General features: G+C 52.9%; 1 protein-coding gene across 1 annotated transcript; it reads left to right on the top strand.

Moving 5' to 3' along the window:
* Nucleotides 1–5,859: 5,859 nt before the first annotated feature.
* Dbh (dopamine beta-hydroxylase) lies at nucleotides 5,860–22,543 on the top strand. The gene is made up of 12 exons (XM_032901860.1): nucleotides 5,860–6,207; nucleotides 8,412–8,558; nucleotides 10,316–10,573; nucleotides 11,282–11,458; nucleotides 12,469–12,571; nucleotides 14,406–14,572; nucleotides 16,728–16,871; nucleotides 17,146–17,184; nucleotides 17,568–17,627; nucleotides 20,325–20,452; nucleotides 20,849–21,008; nucleotides 22,058–22,543. The coding sequence occupies exons 1-12, from the start codon at nucleotides 5,860–5,862 to the stop codon at nucleotides 22,190–22,192; spliced, it is 1,866 nt and encodes a 621-aa protein (XP_032757751.1). The 3' UTR covers nucleotides 22,193–22,543.
* The last annotated feature ends 3,130 nt before the right edge of the window (nucleotides 22,544–25,673 follow it).

Raw genomic sequence — 25,673 nt, 5'->3', positions numbered from 1 at the left:
TAAAATAAACACCTTCTTCCCTAAGTTGTTTTTTTTTTTTTTGTCAGGACATTTGGTCACAGCAGCAGAAATGAAACTAGGATACCATGTAAGCCAGCAAGAGGAGCTGAGCTTGATCCCCGGCACCAAAGCCAAGCATGGTGGGACACCAGTGATCTCAGTGCCGCGGAGGTGGAGACAGGAGGATTCCCTGGGCTCACTGGTCAGCAAGTCTAGCCTACTTTTGAGTTCTAGGTTCTATGAGGAAACTTGTCTAAACAATGAGGTAGAAAAATGATTGAGTAAAGACACTGGATATGAACTTCTGGTGTCCACACCCACAAGTGCCTGTGCACACACTCATGCACGCAAGTGTCCATCCACAGATGACAGGTATGCAATGTCCCACACAGTGGGACATTATTTAGTCTTAAGCAGGGATGACTTTCTGACACCTGTTGCGATATGGATGAACGCTGAGAACACCGTGCTGTGGGAAGTAGCCCAACACGGAACATACATGTGCTGTGTTGTTCCACTTGTATGAAGGCCCAACAGTCCTGATACTTAGCACAGAGGTGGTAGAGCCCCAGAGATCTGGGCAGAGATCTGGGGGACAATTACTGGCCTGCAGCTCTCTCTGGGGCCCTAGTAATGTCAGCTCCTTTGAGGTACAGCTGAAGCCAACGAAGCCCTCTTTCCTCCTCTCCCACCCCCTTTTCCTCTCCCTTCTCCTCCTCTAGATGAAACAACAACCCACCCTACCCAGTAGGTGCTCTGCCCTGCCATGGACAGCGCTTTACAATTTTCATGTGGCTTTGACCAGCAAGGAGAGATAGAGCCAACACACAAGGACATCCAGCACACACACACTTGGTCATCTAGGGAAGACGCAGGGTTGCAGATGAACCCAAAAGAGAAGGCACTTGAAGGCACAGGTTAAAACTGTGACAGCCGTCCTGAGCGGGTTCCTTCCATGTGCCAAGCAAGTGCCCAGGACACCATCACTCATTTCCCTCTCCTGGGTCCACTGCAGGGTCACCCGTGGCACCCACAGTTCCTGTGGGTGTCTGCCCACCCTCACTCCCCAGACTACCCTGCAGACAGGCACCTGACCACAGAGAACTTCTTTTACTGGGGAGGATGAGACTGGCTCTTTGCCATCTGTGTTTGGGGGTACACTCCAGTCTGGTCAAGTTGTCCTTGGAAAACTGTTCCCAACCGTACCGTTTCCTCATCTCTCTGCCTCTCTGCGTACCCTGGGGTTGTCTTTCACATAACCATCGGATGTATCGGGTTTCTAGCCAGCATCCGTTTCTAGCCTGACCTGAAAGTGCTTAGTGAGGATGGTGCTGACTGAGTTGGGAGAGGGGTAAAGCCTGTGGAGATGGGAGGTTGGAGCATGTGACCCCACTGGTCACTGCGGTGCACCCTCAAACATGCAGGACAGGCTCGTCCTGCGCCTGAAGAGAGACTGCCTCTTCCTCATCTAGAGGTTGTCACATTCCCTGGCTTGTGATATCAAACTGGTGATGTCTCTTCCCTCTGTTGCCACATCCACGCCGACTCTGAGCCTCCATACCATTCCAGGGCTTCCCTTCCTCTTCCGGGTTCACTGGATAACCTAGGACTATCTCTCACCTCAAGTTCCTCAGACTGGCGTGGAGAGTAGACGGCTGGTAAAGTCTTTCCTGTACAAGTTCAATGCCCAGGACCCACTGTCCTGTGGCATGGTGGCTCATATTCTGAGTGCTGGGGTTCAGGCAGAAGCAGGCAGGTCTCTAGGGATCACCGGCCAGCCGGCCTAGCCTACTTGGTGACTCCAAGCCAGTGAGAGACGCTGTCACAAAAACAACCAAATCATTCCTGGCACGTGAGGAAGAATATCCGAGGTTGTTCTCTGGCTTCCACATACCCATGCGTATGCACCGCCCCCCATGCATACACATACACACATACACTAAATCACACCTACAAGGTTCCTCCGCCCTGTGACCTTACCTGTCCCTGGGATTCGATGCAGATGTTGGAGCGTGATCATTTAATCCCACAACACCCTGGGAACCAGGCAGTGCCTTGAGGGTGGGGGTGCCAGTCACGTGCCTCTCTGGTTCTCTCCTGGCCTTGGATCCCTGGCCATCCAGCTCCTGTGGGATTATGCCAGTAGATGCAACAGGGTTATCCTTGGTGAATAGGCTTCACCTCCTTAGATTGGCAGATTTGGGTCGGCAGTGGGTGAAAGACTACTGTGGAGTTGGTGATCTCTGAGATGACTAAGCTGTTGGCCTCCACGTGCTGCGTGGCCTCAAGAAAGAGGCAAAACAGTTTGGTAGTGTTGTGTGTGGTATATGTGTGAGGGGGGGATGTGTGTGGTGTGTGTGTGTAGTGTGTGGTGTATGTACGTGTGTGGTGTATATTGTGGTATGTGTGCTATGTGTGATGTGTGTGTGCTGTATGGTGTGTGTGTGTGTGTATTATATATGGTATGTGTGTATGTATTATGTATGGTGTGTGTGTGTATGTATTATGTATGGTATGTGTGTGTGCTGTGAATGGTGTGGGGTGTGTATGAGGTGTGTATAGGATGTATGTGGTTGTATGTGTATGGTGTGTGATATGTGGTGTGTGATATGTGGTGTGTGGGGAGAGGCTGCCTCCCCCTTCGCCCTCTCATTCCTTAGTATACCAGAAAAGATGGACCCTGAGGAGAGACGCTCGCTCTTGAAGGCATGTTCACAGTGATCACTCAGCTTCACATGGGGTTGCCGGATGCCCCCAGTACAAGGCCTTGCTCTCAGATGTAGATTCCCGGCCCTGCCCCTGGATCCCGCCACAGATTCCAGCACCGCTGGAGTGAGCTCCTGCTGATCCTTTTGTGGCCGCTGTTCCTGGTGCTGGACATGTCAAAGAGCAGAGGCCTCATGGGTTCATACTGCTCCATCCTGGGCTTTGTCCCCAGGAGAACATGCGTCTTCAACCTTCAATCACAGCCACTGTGCTTAGGGTAAAGGGACAGAAGCCAGCTCCCCACAGAAGACATGTTACCTGTCAACAAGCTTAATACTGGTCTGCCCCCGGGAAGTGCCAGCTTCAGCCTGGGAGAGTGTGGTCCTGTGGGGCTGCCTGCCCTGACGAGTCTGCACCAGCTGTCCAGGATAGCCTCCACGCCCCCTCTCCAGTAGCTGCACCTCTGGTTGTCACCACCCACGGTCAGGACGTAGCCACAGATGGCCTCACGTGGCAGAGCTGGTGGGGGATTACAGCTCCCAAAGGCCTCCAACATCAGAGACATTCGGGAAGGCAAGGGGCGTATTAAAACACTGAAATTGGCTCTAAATGAGGTCAGCCATCGTCAATGAGGCTTGGAGCGAAGCCAGGCATTTAGCAGCACACCAAGTCTATTTCCTTACGTGGTGACAGTGATGTCCTGGGTGCCACCCCCAGCCCACCCCCACCCGGGGAAGGCAGCTGACATAGCAGAGTCACCAGGGTGGGGGTGCAGGTGAGAGCAGGAGAGAAGGAAGAGCAACACCTCCATCACTGGACTTCCCAAGCACTACAAGGAGGTGCGTCCGGTCAGCTCGATGCTTGTAGCCATTCAGAGCACCTGGGTCATGGACAGGACAGCTGACCACTGTTCCCTTTCCACGATCAGATCACTCCTCTTCAAGATTAACAAGAGGAAGGGCAAGTAATGATATTGATAATAAATAAAACTTAAAAAACAACAACACTGAAACGTAAGGGCTGGGGAGATGACTCAGGCAATTAAAATGCTTGCTCCTGAGCACGGGGACCTGAGCTCAAATTCCCAGCACCCCGGCCTGGGTGTGATGTCACACACTTTTAAATCCAATACACAGGAGGCAGTGGCAAGGCAGACAGATCTCTGTGAGTTCAAGGTCAGCCTGCTCTACATCGTGAGAATCTGTGTCAAAAATAATACATAAATATATACACGCATACATACATACATACATACATACATACATACATACATACATACATACATACATACAAAAGTCAGCTATAGATGCCCATAGGCCCTGTTGGCCTCAACATCTGGTTTTTCTTCCAGGTTTCAGTTCTGTTCAGCACATCTACATGACTCCTGTGAGATTTTTCTGATTTTGGCTGTGTACTCCTACCCCTTATGTTGCCAAGGGAACCCAGTTTTGGGTCCCTGAATGCTGTCCTGCCTATGCCCTACCCTGCCCTGCCCTGCTACTGATGGCTGTGTGGCCCTGGGTACCTTCCCCTCTATCCCCTTGTGTGTCAGATGGGGACAAACACAGGCTGGTCTCTCAAAGCCAGCAAAGCGAGCAGGCCTGCTTCCCTCTCCTGGTAACTACCAAGACTGGGTAATTGTTACTTCTGAAGTCGGCTGAATCACTTCTGCCAACGTTCAGCCTTGTTCCTAGCTGCAGAACGGGAGTGCTTTTTGAATTTGTTAAAAATAAACGTGTGTGTGTGTGTGTGTGTGTGTGTGTGTGTGTGTGTGTGTGTGCCACTCTGCTGTTTACTAAGAACTGTGCTTCTCCTCCTCTAAGACCTGAGCACAACTGTTGCTCTCACCCTGGATCCAGGAAAGAGCTGCTGCTGTCGGGCTCCTGCCCTGCACCCCTACCCTTCTTAGGAGAGAACCTGGAGCTTCACTGCCCCGGGTGGTCCTAAGGGCTCACTGAAAACCAGGCTGTGGCTGGCTAAGCCATACCCCACTCAGACCTGTGACTCTTGTCTTGACTTGTGTAGAACAATGTGCCCATTAACCCTGGACATTCTGCCTAGTCCCAGGGCAAAGCTGGGACTATGGAGACGTCACCTGTGTGCAGGACGGAGGTCCCTTTTCCTCTGTGGAACAAAGCTTAGTGAAGGATCAGCCTTGCTGGCCAGAGGCTCAGGCTGGGCTCCTGTGTTTCTGAGAAGGAAGCACAAGGAAAGCGAGGAAGGAAAAAGAGGGAGAGAAGGACTCACAACTAGGTTGGCGGGACCTACAGTCACAGTGAGGTACAGCGGTGGATGGCTTCGGATACAAGTAGAATGTTCTGGTGTTGGGGTATGGACAGCACCGGCCCTCATCGTGACACAGACAGGGCTGAGCAATAGGAAGGTCAAAACTTCGGACTGGTGGTCAGCCTGTGAAGAGGCCCTGTGGTAGGGGTGGGAGAAATGGTGCTGGGGGTGGCTGGCCCGAGAAGCAAGAGGAAGTCCTGGCTTTGAGAGCTTTAGTGAGATGGGAACAGGTGTGTCCCCACAGCCACGAGTGCCCATTCACCCCCTTCCTGCCTGCCCTGTGCTGTCTCTGCACCCACTCCTTCTGTAGCAGCCGTGGCGCCAGCTGGAGCCCGTGGGGAAACAGGAGAAAAAGTGGGAACAGCAGGCCTCGGAGAGAGTGTCTAAACACGGACTATTTGGGGACTGTCTTTTATTTTTAGTTTGAAACTTATCCATCCTCCAGCATTGTAAAAAAAAAAAAAAAAGGATCCAGGAACCCACCACTCACTGTCACTCAGGAAGGAGCCCCTTGAACCTCAGTTGGAGCAGGTAGAGAGGCCCTGACTGCCTATGAGGCATTCAGCAGGGCCTGGCTGGAGGTGTCCTTGGGACCTATGTCTGCAGAGAGTAGCTGTTTCCAACAGGCGTCAGAGATCCATTGGAGGACATGGCCATTCTGCTTCCCTTCTCTTGATGATGTCCATGCGTCATTAGTGTCAATTAGGGGAGGATCGGAGCAAAGTGTTTGCCCCAGGGCATGGGCTGGTGGGAGAGCCACCAGGACAATTGAATTCCCCACCAGACAAATGTGATTAGGTACAGCCTGGCCCAACCCCACCGAACAGACATAAATGGCCCAGTGGGGCTGGGGTGCTCATCCCGGCCATGCAGCCTTACCTCAGCCACCAGCCTTGCTGGAGCCTCCCCAGCCCCAGCGTCCGTGAGGCAGCTTCCATGTATGGCACTGCTGTGGCCATCTTCCTGGTCATCCTGGTGGCTGCACTGCAGGGCTCGGAGCCTGCGGAGAGCCCCTTCCCTTACCACATCCCCCTGGACCCTGAAGGGACTTTAGAGCTCTCGTGGAACGTCAGCTATGACCAGGAGATCATCTACTTCCAGCTCCAGGTGCGAGGCCCGAGGGCTGGGGTCCTGTTCGGAATGTCGGATCGAGGCGAGATGGAGAACGCAGACCTCGTCATGCTCTGGACTGACGGGGACAAGACCTACTTTGCGGTGAGTCCTCTGCCATCTTTCTGTCTTGTCCTCACGCCCATACCCCGAGCTGGTTATCTTCATACAGCCAGGCCCTACGAGCAGCAAAGCAAAGTCGCCTACTGCTTCTGTGTTTGATGTCACTAATCTGAATCAAGCCCTTCAGCATCACAAGGACACTCACTAGACGAAGCGACAGTAAGTGGGCTCTTCCCGGAGTCCTTGACTGCACCCCCAAATACTGGTTACAGCAATCCCAAGGACGGTAAGAGCATAGGAAGGACCCATATGCCATGCAGCCCCCCTGCCCACCACGTGAGTACAGACCTTGCATATCCTCCAGCGTTACAAATGACAACTCATACCACACTGCCATGCATGGGCACCTGTTGTGGGCCAGGTGCACTGACTTAGTAGCACAGGTGGCACGCACACCAGCCTGGAACACAGCACACACAGGCCTTCTGTGCTATTCCTGATGATGGTTGCAGATAGCATTGCAACCCAGGTAAGGGACAACCCCACCCTCCTCACACGAGATGAGCCCAAGACGACAGAATAGCTCTGGTTCCTTCCGTTCAAAAATCTTCCTGAACACCCTATTATAGGCTAGAGGAGCAAAGGGGAAGTCTCCTACTTAGTGGAGCATCCTTCAGGGGCCTCTACAAGCCACAGGGATCAGTAGAGGAGGGGGAAACACCCACACACATATCCTCGTGGCTCTACTCTTCCTCTGCAGAGGGCTTCTTTGGGATAGACTCTTAGTCTCTGCATCTACAAGAGAAGAGGTGGTCAAAGATTTTCCTTATCAAATCAGAAAGTACTTTCTTCACCCCAGGCTAGCCTCGACTTTGTGTTAATCCCTCTGCCTCAGCTTCCCCAGTGCTGGGATCACAGGTGTGATCCACTAAACCTGACTAGGAGATGCTTTCCCGAGCCGAGCATGGCAGCCACCCTCCCTCCCCAGTCATTTGCTCAGAACTCTCAGGCGGGGTGACAGAGCAGGGCTGGCTGTACAGTGGCTCTGGATCCAGTCCATCTGAGGTGTGTGGGAGACAGAAGAGCCTTGTCGGGCCCCAGAGGGGTTGCCGTTCCTTTCGCCTTCCTGGCATAGCTTTTCCGTGCAGCAGCTCCCACCAGGGAGGCCTGTTCTACCCCTGCCCCGTTTGTTTGCACAATGAATGTCTGTGAACACAGACATCAGAAATGGAGCCCCGTGGGCAGCAGGATGCTCAGGTATGCACTGTAGAGTCCCGGCAGCAATGCCAGCTGCCTGGCTGCTCCTGCTCTAAGTCAGCAGGGTCCCCAGCAGGAGCTTCACTATGAGGCTGTCCCCAGGGGAAATTTTGCTAATTTCTTGCAGGCTTTGCTTTCCTAAGCCCTGGAGGTAGGACTAAACAGAAACAGCCCCAGCAGTCCTCACAGCAGAGGCCTGTGACGCTCATGAATTCAGAAGGAGGCCCACTTGCTGGATGCTACCCCACAGCCTGCTTCCCTTACAGAGAAGGCAGGGAGACCTGGACTCGTGATCTAGGTTCCAGGAGCTATTCTGGGGGAAATGCTCACTCTTGCTGCCAATGCAGTCTCCCCAGCCCAGACCTCAGTTTACTCCCTCCAGGCAATGCTAGCCCTAGAATGAGAGGTTCCCATGGTACAGTAGTTAAGGCAGCTTTTGCTCTCAGCGTTATGCAAGCATGGAGCGCACACCTGGGTGAGTGAGTGCCACCTTAAATGCTGCCCTGCCTTTTCCCACTCTGCTCCATCATCATCTGCCTTAATCCAAGACTCTAGTCTCAAATGTCTAACCCTGGGGTCAGTCCTGCCAGAAGCCATGGTCTCTAAGCCCTGAGAATCTGTACGGTTAACTGTCTCTGGGAGTTTCGGGTACCCGACTTACGTGTGGCAGGTTGAAAGCAAGCTGGGTGAGGGTACAACTTTAGGCAGGACGGGTAACAGAATGTGATATGGGGGTGCTAGAAAGCTTGGTTTAAGGGAGGCCTGATCCCTTTACATACACTGGGCACTGGGTTTGATCCCAACATTAAGAAGAATGAGAGAGATAAAATCCAACAGGGGCGTCGTCGATCAGCAGCCTCTTGGCCTCTCTGGGTGTCCCTGTGAAGCTGGCGACTCACTCAGTTAATGGACGTGATCTCTAGTAGAGAAGTGCGCTCTACTGTGGGTCGGGGCTCCTTCCTGCTCAGATCCTGAGCCTGTCCCTGCAGGACGCCTGGAGTGACCAGAAAGGGCAGATCCATCTGGATACCCATCAGGACTACCAGCTGCTCCAGGCCCAGAGGGCGTCAAACAGCCTATCCCTGCTCTTCAAGAGGCCCTTTGTCACCTGCGACCCCAAGGATTATGTCATTGAGGTAGGCCGCCCGGGGACTTTCCTGAACCATCCCCGCATCCTAAGGTGTCAGGGAAGCCTGAGGCAGAGTTCACACGTGAGAGAGAGCCCCTTGGCAGATGGAAGCCGTTTTGAGAGAGGGGCTCTAGCTTTGTATCCAGCAGCGAGGGGTTCCAGAAAAGCTCCCTGCAGGCATGTATCCAGTGTTCTTTCCAGATGTGACTGTTGTTTGGGGCCTTCTTGCCCTGGGATGTATTCATCAGCCTGTCATGTATGAAGACCAGCATACCCGACTTTCTACCCTGCTCAGTCCCTGATCTGCTTTGAGGCTCGGGGCTGGTCCCTTTCTCCTCCAAATCTCAGTCTACTCGTCTATAAGGCTAGGAGCTGCTGGATTCCCAATAAGGAAGGTCTGCAGTGTACTTCATGGGTGCCACATAGTTCCAAAGCACCTGAGCTTCTTGACCACTTCCGTCAGGAAAAGCCAGTCTGTCTTGCCCCTGATGGAAACCTTACGTTCTTGTTTCCTTAGTTAATCTTTCCTGATGGAACAGACAGGAGCTGGAAGTTTGTGGTGGTGCTGAGAGACAGAGTAGAGATGCTGGTGCCACGGGAAGAAACTCATTTACTCGCAGTCCCCCGGGAGGGGCCACCAGCATGTAGGAAGCCCCAGGCTCAATCACTAGGTGGAATCGAGAAAAGAACCTTGGCAATGAGCTCCACTGGGCTTATAAGGGCAAAGGCTAGGAAGGTCTGGAAAGCAGCAGGCGGGATAATTCTGACTCTTCAGGGCTTCGGGGTGCTCTCTGCTTACCAGTTCTGGCTCTGAGGCAATTTATGGCAGGGGAGATGGTGGCTTGGAGTAGAAAAGTTGTTCAAAAAGGTAGGTGGTGATTTGGGTCCGGCCGGACTGCAAGATTCGGAAGGTGGGTTGTACTCCTCCTAAGAATGGATCTCGAGGAAGGGTAAACACATTTGGCCATTTGCTTAGTTCTGTGATTGATTAATGTATATAACTCTAGATTCCAAGAAAATAAATGAGGAATTTGGCCAAAGAGGGGATAGAATAACCCAGGAGCTTGCGACACACAGGGGCTAGGGGTTGGAAATGGGTCATTTAAGTCCCCGCCCTCCTGTAGACAAGGCAAGAGCAGTCAGAGAACCTTCCAGAATGCACCACAGGGCAGGCCGATGTTTATATGTTCTGGGGCCAGAGACTTCTGTGTAGAACATGCAAGATGTCTTTCCCAAGAGCAGCCCTTGGGACTCCTACCATGGTGGCTATCTACCATGATGTGCATCCTTGGGTGCCCAGGAAAGGGCTGCTGGCATTTCCAGCAAAGTATCCACCCAGAGCTGCCAGCCTCTATCCATAGCAACCTGTGAGGAAACCAACCCATCTCTGTGGTCTGTTTGGGCTCTCCATCACAGCAATGACCTGTAGACTTTTACATGTCCAGCTTCTGGGGAAAACTCAATCACACAGCTCCCTGTCAAACTCAGAATTCCCCAGATTGTTTTTTTTTTTTTCTGCCTAGACGGTCACTGACTATTCAGTTGTGACCAATACCTTTCCCCTGCCCCCCAGTGACCTTGGGGTTCATAGAAGAAGTAAGAGTCCCTTATGGGTTGGAAACATGAATGGATGCCAAGCAAGTGAAGAGTGTGTGAGAAAGAAAAAAGTGTTTCACAGGTGGGCACAGGATTTCAGAAACAGCCTGGGGCCAGAGCATTTGCTGGCTCTGAGTGGGCAATCAACTGGTTCTGTCTGGGCTACAGGATGACACTGTCCATCTAGTGTATGGGATCCTGGAGGAGCCATTCCAGTCTCTGGAGGCCATCAACACCTCAGGCCTGCATACAGGGCTACAGCGGGTGCAGCTTCTGAAGTCTGAGGTCTCCACTCCAGCCATGCCTGCGGATGTACAAACCATGGATATCCGGGCTCCTGACGTCCTCATCCCCAGCACTGAGACCACATACTGGTGCTATATCACTGAGCTACCCCTCCACTTCCCCCGACGCCACATCATCATGGTAAACGGGGAACAGGGTGGGGGTGTCCAGCTCTACCCCCCCCCAGGGCCCAGAGTTGCACAAATCTGAGGTGCTAGCCCAGCTCCCTTAGAATAACACATATGCACTAGTCCCCTGTGCCTCCCGTCCCCACTCACCATCCGCCTCAGGGTCCCTGAGATGAATATTTTCTGTCTTACCTGCCTGGAGCAAAGCAATAATTTCTTTACTTCTGCAATTGCCCTTGAGGTTAGAACTGCTGTCAATCTTTCTGGCCACCTCCTCTCATGTAAAAGTAGCTAAATTCGGTTGCTCCAAAGCTGCAGCTAGGGACTTCGTCACAGAAGTCCCAAATGCTGCCCCTGTTCCAGAAGATGAAGCATAACCCAGAAAGGTCATGTGAATGCCCAGGGTCACACAGCAAACAGCATAGCTGTCCTTGAGGCCCAGGCTCTAGCCTGGAGTCCATTCTGTCTCCTAGTGGAGCTTCATGGGCCCAGAGTCACCCGTACACACAAGGACAGTTGACTTCCTAGTCCATCTTATCAGGAATAATCAGTGTAGGTCTCTACTTTTTTTCTGGAGCTCTGTGGGTTCTCTTACTTCCTGGCTCTGAACTGGAAACCCTCAAGTACCCGAAGTTGCCTTCTCATTTATAGCTGGTCCAGCCAAGTGGGAGGGTTAGGCAGGTACTGGACCCCCAGTTCAGGGTAGTCTGTCCCTCTGCAGTATGAGGCCATTGTCACGGAGGGCAATGAGGCCCTGGTGCACCACATGGAGGTCTTCCAATGTACAAATGAGTCTGAGGCTGTCCCCATGTTCAACGGACCCTGCGACTCCAAGATGAAGCCTGACAGACTCAACTACTGTCGCCACGTGCTGGCGGCATGGGCCCTGGGCGCCAAGGTATGTACATATGGCTGTACGCCTCTTCTAGTTTGTTTTCTGTTGTTGTGATATACCATGGCCAAAATCCACTTGGGGGAAGAAAGGATTTACTTGGCAAACATTTTCAGGTCATAGTTAGTCCTTCATGGAGGGAAGTCGAGGCAGGAATCAAGGCTTGAGGTACCACATCACCTCTGACCAAGGAACGCATAGCCAAAGAAGAACAGCAGAACCACGGGGAATGCTGGCACTGGCTGGTCCTCAGGCCATCTAAGGACTCAGATAGTGTCCTTACACAGCCCAGAGGATGGCGCCGCCCACAGTCGCCTTGGCCCTCCTAAGTCAGTGAAGAATCAAAACAAACCTCATAGATGAGCCTCCAGCCAATCTGACAGAGGTAACGCCACAGCTGAGGCTGTCTCTGGTGAGTCTAGGCTTTGCCAGCTTGGCAGGACACAATTGCACCATCCCCTCCTTGGGAGTCCTCGGGATTCTAACTCACTGCACCCGTCTCCTAAACCACATCCTGAAATGTCCCAGGAGACAGATGGGAAGGAGGCATACCAGGCACCCGCAGAGTGCAGGTCACCTGCAGGATCCTCCTGCTTTTGTTCTTTGGGGGCCACGAAAGCTCCTTGCATCCTTCTATGAAAATGCACACGACCATGGGTATGCACCTCTCATCCTGGATTAGCACTTACAAGGCTCTGGGTTCTGTGCCCAGCATGATCCCAGGGCTGCCTGTGGATGGGCAAGCTGTCAACAGACCATGCCCGAGATTCTTATCAAGCCCCTCTTCGGTCCCCAGGCCAGAGGATGACCAGGACAGGACTGGAAGGCCTGGGAGAAAGGCTCAGCTCAGGTTTAGTGCTCTCACGATAGGACCTTTTGTGTGTGACAGCAAGGTCTACTTAGCCCCAGGAGAGAATCCTTTTAACCCAGCCACTTGCCAAGCTTCTGTTCGGGCCCCTGTTGCTGACCAGACTTGTCCCTGAAGGACACTTGTCTAACACCCCTGTCCCACACAGGCATTTTACTACCCAGAAGAAGCCGGTGTCGCCTTTGGGGGCTCAGGATCCTCCCGGTTTCTCCGACTGGAAGTTCATTACCACAATCCACGGAATATACAAGGTACGAGTGCCGTGAGCACATCCCCCGACCCTGCTTCAGTTTCTCAGGTGCTCGGGAGCAGCACAGAGGAAACAGGATGTACGGAAATAACACAGGCCTTTGCTCCTTGTGTACTTTATTGTAGTCAACACCCTAATGAGTTCCCAGCCTAGGTTCTAGGTGACTTCCTCAAGCCGGTGCTCTAATTGATTAGTGATGTCTGCCATGGACCCTGGGGCAGGGTTTGGTACCATGCTGTTGAGCATCTGAACACTCAGTCAAAAGAGAGCCTCACAGGTTCCTCAGAGTAGGCACGATGTCGTTTACCTCCTTGCAGGGCATGACAGCAGGCACTGACTGCTCTGGACAGGTTCTTTGTCCGGCTTGTGTCATGTGTTTAGATGGCCCAAGATGTCCAGTTAGCTCAGAAATGCCCAGGGCAGTGCCACACCTGTCCACCTGCTTCTGTTCCCCAACCTGGCATGGAGCTGGAGAAAAGTCGTGGACGGATGGATGGGCCTGAGAATACTGTGTTAGGCCAAGGGATCTCAAGGGAGATAAGGCACATCCATGCTGCACAAAGCTTCTAGAAGGGAGACAAGGGGTGTACTGTGTGCCTGTATGTTGCGTGTGTGTGTGTGTGTGTGAAAGAGAGAGACACACATGCACACACACACACACACACACATAGAGAGAGAGAGAGAGAGAGAGAGAGAGAGAGAGAGAGAGAGAGGAGTTATGGTGCCATTTAGTACAGGTATTGCAGGCTTAGCACAATCTCAGTCACTATCATGGCTGGATCACCCCGTGCCTGAAGCTGAACGGCTTGAGTGGCTCATTACGGGGTCTGATAGAGGACACCACATCAGACACTAAACATTTCCTTGCTCTTGGGCCCCACCTTCTGTCAAATGTCTCCCCTTTCCTTTCTCTCCCTGGCCTCTTCTCTCTCCCCTCCCCCGCCCTTTGAATGACACTTATCCTCGTCCATGCAAACGAGGAGTAGAAAGACCCTGAGGGACATGGAGGCTTTTCCACAGTGAGCAGCTACTGCAGCCAGTCCCCAGCTGGACGTGGAACTGGCAGTGCAAACTTAATGTCATGCGGGACTTCCCCCTTGGCTGTGGCAATGCCTCCACCGTGGGAATTATCTACTGCATGCGGGGGAGCGGCCTGAGCACCCACAGGGGATTTATTGCTCATTTAAAACCCGAGAGCAAAGGATTTTTGAAAACTCCTTGGGCGTCAGGGAAGTCTGTCTTCCTTGATCATCCGCGTGTATTTATGGATCTTTTGCCAAATATAAGGGTGCTCCTGTCAGTTGGTGAGTTCTGAGACAGGCTGCATTTCTATTAATACCGAAATCCGTGATTATCTCATTATTTAATCCCCACCTAAATTTTAACCAATTGCTTCTTCTTTTTATTATTTGCCTCTGATGTCATCAGCCTAGAGACACAAGGGCTGCTTGAGTTTGAATGTTGTTTGCCTGGGGTTGGGGAGGTAGAGACAATACAAAAGGAGGTACTCTCAAGTGATGAGCAGGAGAGAGCCACGGCCTGCCAGCAGCATCCTGCATCCCAGCCTGCCGGTCCTGGGTTTGAAGCCAAGTTCAGATGCTTCCCAAACCTTTGGTCTTAGGCAGAGTCTTCCGTTCAGCCTTCCGCCTCAGTTGCTCCATCTGTAAATGGGTACAGTGGTCCTTACCAAGAAAACACCCCATAGAAGTGACAGGTGCGCTAAGAGTGGCTTCTGACTCCATTCCTTCTTGCTGTCTTCAGTCAGAAAGGGTGACCAAGCACACTTTCTCAGGGGTATCTCAGGGGCTGCTGCTTACCACACGCCTCTCCCTCAGGCCGGCGCGACTCCTCTGGCATCCGTCTACACTACACAGCTAGTCTCCGACCCAACGAGGCAGGCATCATGGAGCTTGGACTGGTGTACACGCCCTTGATGGCCATCCCCCCTCAGGAGACCACCTTTGTTTTGACTGGCTACTGCACAGACAGGTGCACCCAGATGGTGAGTGGAAAGGGCCTTACACGCAACCCACGGTTTGCAATGACCAGGGGAAGCAGCAAGAGGACTCTGGGCCCCTGACCCCAGAATCAAGGTTGTCTGAGTCTCTGACCCCCTGTCTCCAGCAAGAATTGGACAGTGCCATGCACCCACCCTTCTGAAATATGTCACTTTAAAAATGTTTATTGATGTGTTTGATTATATGCTCCTCTCCTCTCTCCCACCTCTGTCTCTGTCTCCCCACCCTGCCCCTCTCTGATTCTCTATCTCTCTGTCTCTGTCTCTCTTTCTCTGTGTGTGTGTGTATGTGTGCGTGCATGCGTGCGTGTGCGTTTGTGTGTGTGTGTGTGTGTGTGTGTGTGTGTGTGTGTGTGTGTGTTCCAGCTGGGAAGTAGGGGAGGCAGCACAGTACCCAGTGTCCCTGAGGCTGTGCAGGCACGAGGTGACACAGCAGGGGCCTTGGCTTCTGTAGCAGGTGGACAGTGGCTCCTAGCCTGTGCCAGGCTGCCCTGGCTCTCAGCTGGACCACTGACTTAGCTGGGCTCACCTCCCACCTGGCATGAAGGTCTAGAGGAGGGCACTGCTCAGTAGGGGTGGGGGGCAGTCACCAATGGGGATCTCACAGAGCCCTCTCTAGACTCTGTGATGGCTTCCCACTCACACTATGGCCAGTTGTGATGGTTCCCCGTAGTTTGGGAGGCGGGCAAGTGCACAGGCCTGGAGCTCTCAGTTATCCGTAGCCTCTGTTCACTCCTGTTAACGTCTGTTCTCACCCTTGGCGAGTTTCTCTGGCTGCCTGCCATCAGTCTTACTGTCTGGAGCTCTTCGATGTCACAGATGTGACTTGATTGTCTGCTGTGTGTCCTGTGTTCTCTGCTGGCGGCCTCCCTGCTTCTTGCAGTGACCCTGTCACGGAATGGTACATATTCCTGGATCGCAGACAGGGAGACCCAGGCCTGCCGAGAGAGGACACATAGCTCAAAGCTGCACCACGGAGCAGGTCTCTTTGTCCCAGAGCTCATCGTAAATGCTCCTTCCCAGTGTACTCATGGGATGACGCCCGTTCTCAAGAGTCCTCCGTACCTGAGCACCTGGTCTCCGAAGTGTTAGCGAGGCCTAAAGTTCTCAGGCTGAGATGCTGGACACATCTGTTCTCGTACACAGTCAAAACCTTTAGCTGGGGGCAGGATGAGAAATCAACTTTCCTCCCAAGTCCAAACAGACAGGTTAGGAGGGTTCATGCTGGCTTCTTAGACCCGTGTCCACAGATCACGTTCTGCCACACGCCTGAATCCCTGGATCATAGCAAGGGCCCAGGCCCGGCATGTACAGCCACAGTTTAGTCAGGAAGACCCTGGTTTTCGTTGCAAGGGGGATAAAGATGTCCGCAATGTGAATGGCAGGGACAGTAGCTGGCCAGAGCAAGACGGAAGGCTCAGAAGAAAAGGCAGATGAGTCAAAGAAAGCACAGCAGTCCGGAGCCACTGAAGGTTAGCGGCCAGCACCAGGATCTTCAGCTCTGGCCGGCAGCACGGGGCAGGGGGAGGACCAAGCAGGGCAGTGGGATGGTCGCACGTATCTAAAGGCATAAACCCAGATGAGGGAAACGACTGTTCCTTGGAACTGCCCTAATTCCTTAAAGAGGAAGGGGGCCTCCCTACATTAGGGCTGGCTATCTTTCTGCCACTGGCTTTGTGGTCAACATCAGTGCTGTTGATCAGGGTCAGGGTGCCCTCAGGGGGAATCTGGCCTTTTGTGCACAGATCCCTGCCTGGGACCCTGCATGTAGCCCAAACATCAATTGACAGGGAGCCCACAGAGAAGAAAGGTCCTATCCTGCCAATGTGGGAAGGGCTTCAAAGATCTGCTGGTTGAAAAGAAGGAGAACTCAGCTTTTGGGCACTCCAAGGAGACCAAAGGACACGGGTGTCATCTGCCCTAAACGTGTTCTAGGGTCTGGCCGCCAGTTGGGTTTCAAAGTCCTGGACTTCTGGCCACCGCACAATCTCTAACAAGCCATTCTCTGGCAGGTTTATCATAGGGATTAGAGAGCATCATCTAGAAAAAGCGAATGTTCTGGTAAGGCAGGGGATGCTGCCTCTGCTCTGGGTCCTTGTCACCCACCCCCCTCTGGGGTCTGATTCTCATCCTCCCACAGGCACTGCCGAAATCTGGAATCCACATCTTTGCCTCACAGCTCCACACGCACCTGACTGGCAGGAAGGTGATTACTGTGCTCGCCAGGGATGGCCAACAGAGGGAAGTGGTGAACAGAGACAACCACTACAGCCCCCACTTTCAGGTGGGTGTTGGCCTCCCAGGCCTTCAGCATCCTAGGGCTGACCTCTGACCTTTGGTGGTGTACCCTGACCCGGGCCTGTGGGTGCCAACAATGGCTTGGTGACAACTTGATTGACCTTATCTTCCCCTGACGGAAGCCCACACTTAGTCAGCCCTGACTTCCCCCCAGAAAGATTGAAGCAGAACTGACAATGCAGGGAGGCTTTGGTAGGGAAGAACAAGGTGGCTGGATCTGGTCCCAGAGCTGTTTTTCACTCCTCTCTTCCCAACCCCAGGAGATCAGAATGCTGAAGAATGCTGTGACTGTCTACCAGGTGAGTGCCCGGCAGGGACAGATGGCTGGGGCACGAGATATTGGGAGAGGACTGTGCCCAAAAGAAACAGAAAGCAGAGGAACAGGAAAGACAGGGCGGGCACAACAGGGCTGGGTAGGGTACACGAGGACTTCATGGCACAGAGGGGACATTGTCTTGTATCCTCAGCTTAATCACAACCCCAAAGAATTTCATTCCCTGACAACACTGGGAAGAGATGGGGTTACCAAGATGTAGTCTTTGCCTGTGGGGATCTGACATGGCTACAAGCCCAGGGATGCTTAGATTCCGAACCTCACTGGAGTGGGTGCTGGGCTCCTCTTGGGAGATCACACATCACAGTGGCTTGGTCTGAGCACCCCGTCTGCTGCCTCTCTCTCCAGGGGGATGTCCTCATCACTTCGTGCACATACAACACAGAAAACAGGACAATGGCCACAGTGGTAAGTCACACGAACAGCCCAGAGTCTGCTTAAAGATTTCTAACCATTCCCGTGGTTGAATGTAGGTTGCCAGAGGCAGGACTGCCCCTCCTACATTCCCCAGATGGACTGACCACTCTCGGGGGATGTTTCTGAACCCCTATCTCTAGCAATCCTTCTCCCCTAGTCACTCAGGCAGCATGCTAGATTCTGCACTTGCTGCACTGAGTCCAACATGGAGGGAACACTGTCAATACAGCCTCAGGACCTCAGCTAAGAACCACTGAGGCGGGTTCTCCTTGGTACCCGCGTGCTCAGTGTCTCTCTGGCATGGGAGGGAGCCAGGATATCCTTCAGAATTCAAAAGTCCAGCTGGAGAGATCTCTGCTACAGGAGGTATCCAAAATGATAGGGTCCCAGAAACTTCAGCAGACGTCTCCCAAGAGGAGACAGGGAGGATGCATGCGAGAGTCGCGGAGGGATGGAAAAAAGCTTTGGCTGGGGTGTGTGCCAAAAGTCTCAGAGGACCAAAGTTGTCCGTAGGATGAGGAAATGTTCAGCTGTAAGGGAGTGTGGAGATGTGGCTACACCAGACAAGTAGATGTGGTCAGCCACTCCAGGGAAGTAACAGGGGTCTTGTTTTGGGCTGGATTGTGGATAGTTCAGGGAGGAGGAGTACCTCGTGGGAGGACTATTTTCAAGGTGAGGTATGCAGGAAATGTGTCATCCAGCTGGAGCCCGTTGGGCAGGAAGAGGGATGTTTACTGGTTTCCTGGATCCACACTATTCCCAGTCACCAATCCCACTGGCCTTCTAACTGATATTTGTGCAATCAGTAACAAACACATCAACTGTGAGGTTCAGAGTGGGCCAGACCTGGGCTATACCCAACCCTGGCACCCCTGAACCCTAGGAACTCCTACCAATACTGCAGCCCTGTTCTCTGCACAATGTCTCGTGCCTTCAGCCATGGTCCAGGGTTCCCCACTCTGTCTCACGTGTGTTCTTTAAATAGCCTTCTTGTGAGATGATTCACATACCAAACAGCTGAAGTGTGTGAAGTGTGCAGCTTGTTGCCCGGAAGCCTGCTCACAAATCCATGCGCACAGTCAAGCCACACCTAGTGCCTCCCGGTCCCCTCACCCAGCCCAACGCAGATCCACTTGCTCTAGCTGTTTCTGTTCTGGACACTTCTCATCACTGGATTTACATATTACGCAGCCTCTGTGGCTGGATTCTTTCCCATACATTTAATCCATCTTAATCTCCTGCCAGTCTCCAAGGCAAGCATTTTCCCCAGACACTTCCACGGGCATAGTCTCCTTTCTCCAGGTGCTGTGGGTGGGGGCAGGGAGGCCCTGCCAGTCATTGGTGGAAGGGAGCCCCTAGGCCTGCTCTGCTAGAGGCACTTCTTGAGGGCTGTATTCCTTCCTTGTCAGATTCGTGGCCAATAAATAGTGCCTTACCTGTCTTCGGATGTTGATGGCCACTGGTCTAGCAAGCAACTAAAATATCAGATCCTAGGTCCTGAAGTCCAAGTCTCAAGGACAAGATACCTCCTTGGCTATTTAGGACTCGTGAATTCTTGGTGGTGGTGGTGGTGGTGGTGGGAAGGTTCACCTGCGATCAGAAGAAATGGGAACTTCTAGGAGCTTCCAGAAGGCAGATCTGAGCTTCCTGCCTCTGACAACCTGTGGATCTAAGGAGACAGTGGCCTTTGAAGTGCAGCTTCCTTCCCAAAGTGAGTGAGAGCTCTGTCCCCTGAGATCCTCAGACTTCACCTCTGAGGGGACAGAGCTGGGGGGTGTGATGTGGGAAGGGGGGGTTGTCCCATGCTCATTGAGATCTATGAATGCTGAAAAATAAGAGCTTGGGACAAGCAGACCCTGCAGGAAGACCCATCTAGCACACAGGAAGCAGGCCAACTTCTTATGATGAACTTCCTCTCCCACTCCTCCATAGAGACACCCCAGGCCCCAACCATTCGACCAGGGACCAACTGAGCTTTGCATCACCCTGTGGTCTGTCATGAATTAATGAAGGCCTTTCTCCCTTTCCCAGTTCTAACCAGTCAAATAAAATCTCTCTCCCAACGTCTTGTTCACAAAGAGCCAGGATCCTGCGAGAGGCTGAGACAGCCTTGGGCTGGGCTCCCTGCCTGGTTCCAGACCCTCATGCAGATGGAGCTCTTTCTCCCCCACCCCCAAATCAGGGTTAGTTCACTAATGAGCAGGACAACGTGACCTGCTCGGTCCCTCCCGTATTGTGGATAGGTGGCCGAGGTTCCTGAGACTTCTGGATATTAGCATCTTTGCAGTACCAATGTGTCCGGTAGCCAGTGAGTTTGCAATGTGTAGGGAGGTCAGTTCCCACTGAGGACCACAAAGACTTGTCCCCTGCTCCCTAAGACTCCGTTGCTGCAACCCATACGACAAGAACAGCAAGGCCCTGTCTCTTTGTTCCTGTTTTTTTGTTGTTTTTTTTTAAATCACTATCTGTTGCTTGTTCACTGGGCTTCTGTCTGTCTCTCCTGCAGATCCCATGAGTGTTGGGGAGTGGGAGAACCCCTCCCCCCTCCTAGCTCTATCCTGGGGCCAGGGGAGTTTTGGATGCAACCCTGCTGCAGGAAGGGAAAGGAGTAGTCACAAGAAAGCCACAGACAGGCAGGGTGCTGAGAGCGATGTGTTGTGGGCTGATGGCTTCTTTTCTCTCCTGCAGGGGGGGTTTGGAATCTTGGAGGAGATGTGCGTCAACTACATACACTACTACCCCAAAACAGAGCTGGAGCTCTGCAAGAGTGCCGTGGATGATGGCTCCCTGCAGAAATACTTCCACATAGTAAACCGGTGAAGCACTTCTTGCTTTCTGCCCCCGGGGAACCCAGCATGGACAGCCTCCATACCCTACACCATACTCTCTGACCCACATCCTCTCCTGTTGGGAGGCTGGGTGGCCAAATGCAGACTTTGAGCTAAGTTCTTGGAGCAAAGTTAGCATGCACGCCATCAGACCTTCTGTGTCTTTGGAGGTGCCTGTGGCAGGCATCGCTAATCAATCCCTCAACTTACAAGCTACTGCCAGAGAGACCACTTTCAACAAGCAAATATAATATAAAAGACGGAAGCAGGTGGTGGCTAAAAGAAGCAAGGCTAGGGAAGAGGTGAAGGGTTACTGTTGGGAGCCATGCTGCCTCTCTATCCCTCAGTTATGCCTGTAAATTGAGTTTTTCTCTTTCCTTCCAGGTTTGGCAATGAGGAGGTCTGCACCTGCCCTCAGGCCTCTGTCCCCCAGCAGTTCGCCTCTGTGCCCTGGAACCCTTTCAATCGTGTTATGCTCAAGGCTTTGTATGACTATGCCCCTATCTCTGTGCACTGTAACAAGACCTCTGCCGTCCGCTTCCCGGTATGACAGCATGAGGTTGAGTGACATTCAACACTAGCTCTCCCCTATCCAATACCAACAAACCCCACTGCTGCCTGATTCCTCCAATCCCAGGTCTGTTCAAATCTTGAGGAGAACCCCTGGTAGGCTGAGGAAGGGCACCCTGGACTTCTCAACAAGCAATGCTCACATGAGACTGAGAAAATGGCCACTTAGTGATAGAAACAGGCGTGCAGAGAGATAGACGGTAAGGGAACCAGCCAGGGATACTGCCAGGAAGGTCAGGGAGGCCACTTCTCCTGGGCACAGTACAACAGAGGACTAGCCTTGGCCCTGTCTGGGTGGTATGTGACTGAGTGTCAGCACCCTCCTGAGGGAATAAAAATAGAGCTATGGGCAGAGGAGGCAAGAAACCAGCAGTCTGTGACAAGAGCCCCACAGCACAGCTTCTCCCTCCTTATCTGAGGCCTGCTGGGATTCAGAGGCACCTAATTTATTTCCCAGCAGAGCCAGCCAGCAGCAGCGGTACCAGCCCAGAGTGCTGGTCAGCCGACCCAGTCTGCTCTGCTAGGCTGGGGCGGGGGTTTGGGGGGGAGGAGGCACTGCAGCAGGAGGTGAACAGACCTTTCCTGGCAGCATCTGGGCACTGACTGGATTAATTGCTAACCCAAACACCCACGCCATGGGGAGGCTTGCTTACCCCAGAGCAGTTTGGGGCACTGCCGGTTATGGCTAGATCTTGGCTTTTACAGAAGCCTTGTTGAACAGTGGCTGAAGCCACAGCCAGCCTCCAAAGACTCGGTCCTTTCCTGGGGGTATACAATTGAGTGAAGGTGCAGACATGGAGGTGGAGAAGCCTAGAGGGTTCCAGGTTTCTGACCAGAGAATACAACGGCTTAGGGCAGGGACATGGGTCCTCTAGTGGTGACCCTCAAAGGCTGACTTGCAAGAGGTGGGGAGTGTTCAGCACGGGATAAATGAATTTAAGGACAAGAATCCAACCAGCTAGGGAGATAGCACCTTGCTTGGTCCTTCCAGCCTCAGTTTACCTCCTGGTTCCTTCCTTACAGGGTAATTGGAACCTGCAGCCTCTGCCTAAGATCACCTCCGCAGTGGAAGAACCTGCCCCACGCTGCCCCATCCGACAGACTCGGGGACCCGCCGGCCCCTTCGTTGTCATCACCACGGAGGCAGACGCTGAGTAATTGTTCTTCGGCCCCTCCTCGTTTTGTCCCTACTGGGCTCACTCCAGCTCTGCGCACCCCACATGAAGACCCCCTTCCATAGAATAGTGCTGTTCACCTAGGAGGAAGGGGGTATCACCTTGGAGACACCTGCACGGCTGCATCCCATGAGGTCTGACTGGACAGAGCAGCTCTGGACATCATCACTGCTGGCTCCACAGAGGGACAACTCAATGTGGGAGTCCAGATTCAACTCCACAGGACCTCCCTTGCCTCCAGAACAGCCTTGCCAGGCCTCACAGTCCTGACCCTGTTGGCCCTCTGGTGGTAACTTGTGTTGGTGTATGCCATGACAACACTGTTTAAATAGTCCTTTGCAGAGTGGCTCATGTTTCCCAGTGGGCGTCCTCCTTGCAACAAGACAGGACAAGTCGTTTAGCTAGTTAGAGACTCGCCAGGGGAACTCGCTTCGTGGCAGAGTCAATAGATATTTTCGCCCACCTAGAGGGAAACCCCAACATGTAGTTCCATCACGGAGAGCCAAGATGGCTAGAGCCAGGCGCTGTAGGGGAATGGAATGATCAGAACCAGTTGCTGCTCCTGTGACAGGCCGGGCTCTGAAATAGGTAGGTGAAGAGCGGGCTTGGGCCCTTAATAAGAGTGCCTAGGTCAAGCCTCTCAGCTGCCTGACCTTCAGTCTCCTTGTCTCTTAAGTGAGACTCGCCCTTACCTACACTAATTGTATGCACATATGCATGGCCAATATTCCTGCCTGTGCTGAATCTTTCTGGGCTCTATAGTATCACATACGTCCCATGTGAGTGAGGTCTGCTTCTACAGTTCTAGTCACCTCTACCCTGTTTTCTCTTCCTCAGTCTCCTGCCGGAAGGGCCAGCTCAGCTCTTTGATGGCTTTGGAAGGGAGTAGGAGTCTGGGCCTTTTCAGCTATTTCAGCAAAATGCAGCCCAGACTTCTTCAGGCAGGGAGGGTGATGGATGAGCCTCAGGTCTCCTGCACCCCCACCCCACCGCAGACATCAGCTAAGCACTGCCTCCCCTTCAGCAAGGCGCTTTATTACTAGGGAACAAAAGTGCCTGGGCTCTCTGCGCCTTGTGGTATGAATCATGGCTCCAGGCACCCATAAGTCAAGGGCGTAATCGGTGCGAAATGCCAGGCCTGACGGCCCAGAGCAATGCTCTGCCCTCTGTCATCTGTACTGCCTGAGAGAGGGGGGAGGCAGGCAGTCCCCATAGCTGAGCCTTCCCTCTATGGCCGCCTGCCTGAAGAGCCTAGAGTCAGAGAGTACGAGAAAGGCTCGCGGAGGTCTGAGGAACCGGACCTTCAACCCAGTTACTCTACTTCTAGTGGTGTGCCAACTTACAGACAGGAAAACTGAGGCTCATGGGTTAGCACTTTTCCAAAAGACCACAAAAGGACCTACCTGCTGCCCATGTGTCATGTCCAGACCCACAGTCCCCTGCTCCCCATCTAGGCTGTTATGCTACTTCCCTGCCCTACATCTGTCACAACAGGCCTCACTGGGGTGACCAGGGTTGAGGCACATGAAGTCCCCACCAACTACCTAAACCTTTAAGGACTTGTTATGTCTCTTCACTAGAAGAGGAGACTGCAGCCCAGAGACCTGAGGTTGGATAACAAGGTCCCCATAGTGAGCTGTAGAGCCCAGGTCTGTCTGACACCAGCATCTTGGCTCCCAGCTCCATAGCCTTATTTTCCAGGCAGGAATCATGGGCGAGCTTACAAGGACTGATCCTGAGGATGTAAGGGTAACAGGTCCTTGAGGTCACATTCCTCCTATATGCTCTAAGCCAAAGCGGTCTTCAGATCTACCCTTCTTCTTCCCTGAGGAAGACAGAGCCTGGGGGTGAGGCACTCCCGCGCCTGCTGGGTGCATCGCTTTCCCTTGCTGGGCTTGGGTGTCCCATGGAGCTGAGGGGTTTCTAGCCTCCCAGAAGCCAGTGCCAAAGGACAGGGGCGGGAGTGCTACTCTAGATCAGTGTTGAGAGGGCCTGGGGTACAAATTGGGTGTCCCCAGGCCACGGATAAGGTTTAAATGAGCTGGCCCTAAACTGCTCCAGAGCAGTGCCCCCAGTCTCAGTGGCTATTTCATTTTTATTTAGATTAATTTAAGCACCGTGGTGAGGGATGTGGCTCAGTTGGTCGAACACTTTAGCCTAACAAGCACAAAGACTTCTAACCCCAGACCCACACAAAACTGGGGACAGTCACACGAGCACACCCGCCATCCCATCTCTTGGGAGGTGTAGATAGGAGGATCAGAAATTCAAGGTCATCCTTGGCCGTACAACAGAGTTTAAGGCCTGCTTGGTCTACATGATATTCTGTCCCAAAACTGAGGCGAAGGTTGGCTAGAGACACAGCTCTGTGCTTAAAAGTTGTCATGCAAGCGTGAGGACCTGAGGTCACTCCCCAGAACCCTTGTGAAAGTGCATGTTGATCATCCTAGCACTGAGGTGGAGGGAGGTGGGGATCCGAGGCTTGCTGGCTTATTAGCCTCGCTTAACCATCAAACCTCAGGTTCAAGTGAGAAGCCTTGTCTCAGTAAACAAGGTAGACAACCAAAGAACAAAAGCCAAGTCGACCTTTAGCCTCTATACACATGTATGCACACACACACACACACACACACACACACACACACACACACACATACACATACACACACACAGAGTGAGATATTCAGTCCCTTTCTGGTGTCATTCCCTCATGTCAGGCAGAACGGGACTCATGGCTGTCACACCGGATGGGCATCCACACGGCATGCCATCAGTGTGGGGAACTGCTCGAGATTGTTGTCTTGGGGGCTAGGGACACCCACCACCTGTAATGCAGAACTGATGGTACCCCTTAAGCTGAAGTGACCTCCACAGATGTGGCAATGAGCTCGCACACAAGTCCCTGGGCTTGCCAAGTTATCTAAAGACTCCTTGGTAGGCCCCCACTGTAGCCTGCAGAGCAATGGGGATCTGAGACACTGGCCACCCATGCAAAGTGCTTACCTGTAGGTAGAGCGCCATTAGGTCTTCAGTGGAAGAAGCTGGAAGTCTCAGGGCCCGGCAGTCCAAGCTTGGCATTTACATAGTTAGCATATTTATACAAGGGCTGCTCTAATGAGGACAGGGGAGAGTGAGGAAGACTGGGAAGCAACCAAAGGCAGAGGGGGCCACATGCTGAGGTGTTCAGGGCTATTTAACCAGATGGAATCCACAACTGGCCAGGAGTGGCTGGGCCAGCAGGAAGTCAGGGAGCACACTGGCCATTTTGCATCTTGACAGAATGGTCACCTGATGAATGAGTGTAATAGCTTGACTGAACCATCTTCCAATGCCCACCTTTGTCTGTCTCTTACCACAGCCCAAGCCTGGTCCCCTCTGCCCACTCAAAAGTCTCAGCTCTGCCTGTGGGCTTTGTCTAGCTCACTTCCCATAAACGCAGTTCCCATAAACCACTTGACTGCCTG

This window comes from Rattus rattus, chromosome 5 (genome assembly GCF_011064425.1).
Source record: "Rattus rattus isolate New Zealand chromosome 5, Rrattus_CSIRO_v1, whole genome shotgun sequence".
In the NCBI taxonomy this organism is placed as follows: Eukaryota; Metazoa; Chordata; class Mammalia; order Rodentia; family Muridae; genus Rattus; species Rattus rattus.
The sequence above is the reverse complement of the archived record's forward strand: the minus strand, read 5'-3'. Positions and strand labels throughout refer to the sequence as shown.

Excerpts from the sequence above, each read along its gene's own strand:
- Dbh (XM_032901860.1), top strand. The coding sequence starts at position 5,860 with ATGCAGCCTTACCTCAGCCACCAGCCTTGCTGGAGCCTCCCCAGCCCC. Across the intron at positions 12,572-14,405 it reads CAATCCACGGAATATACAAG|GCCGGCGCGACTCCTCTGGC; the intron begins GTACGAGTGCCG and ends CCTCTCCCTCAG. Across the intron at positions 20,453-20,848 it reads TACTTCCACATAGTAAACCG|GTTTGGCAATGAGGAGGTCT; the intron begins GTGAAGCACTTC and ends CTTTCCTTCCAG.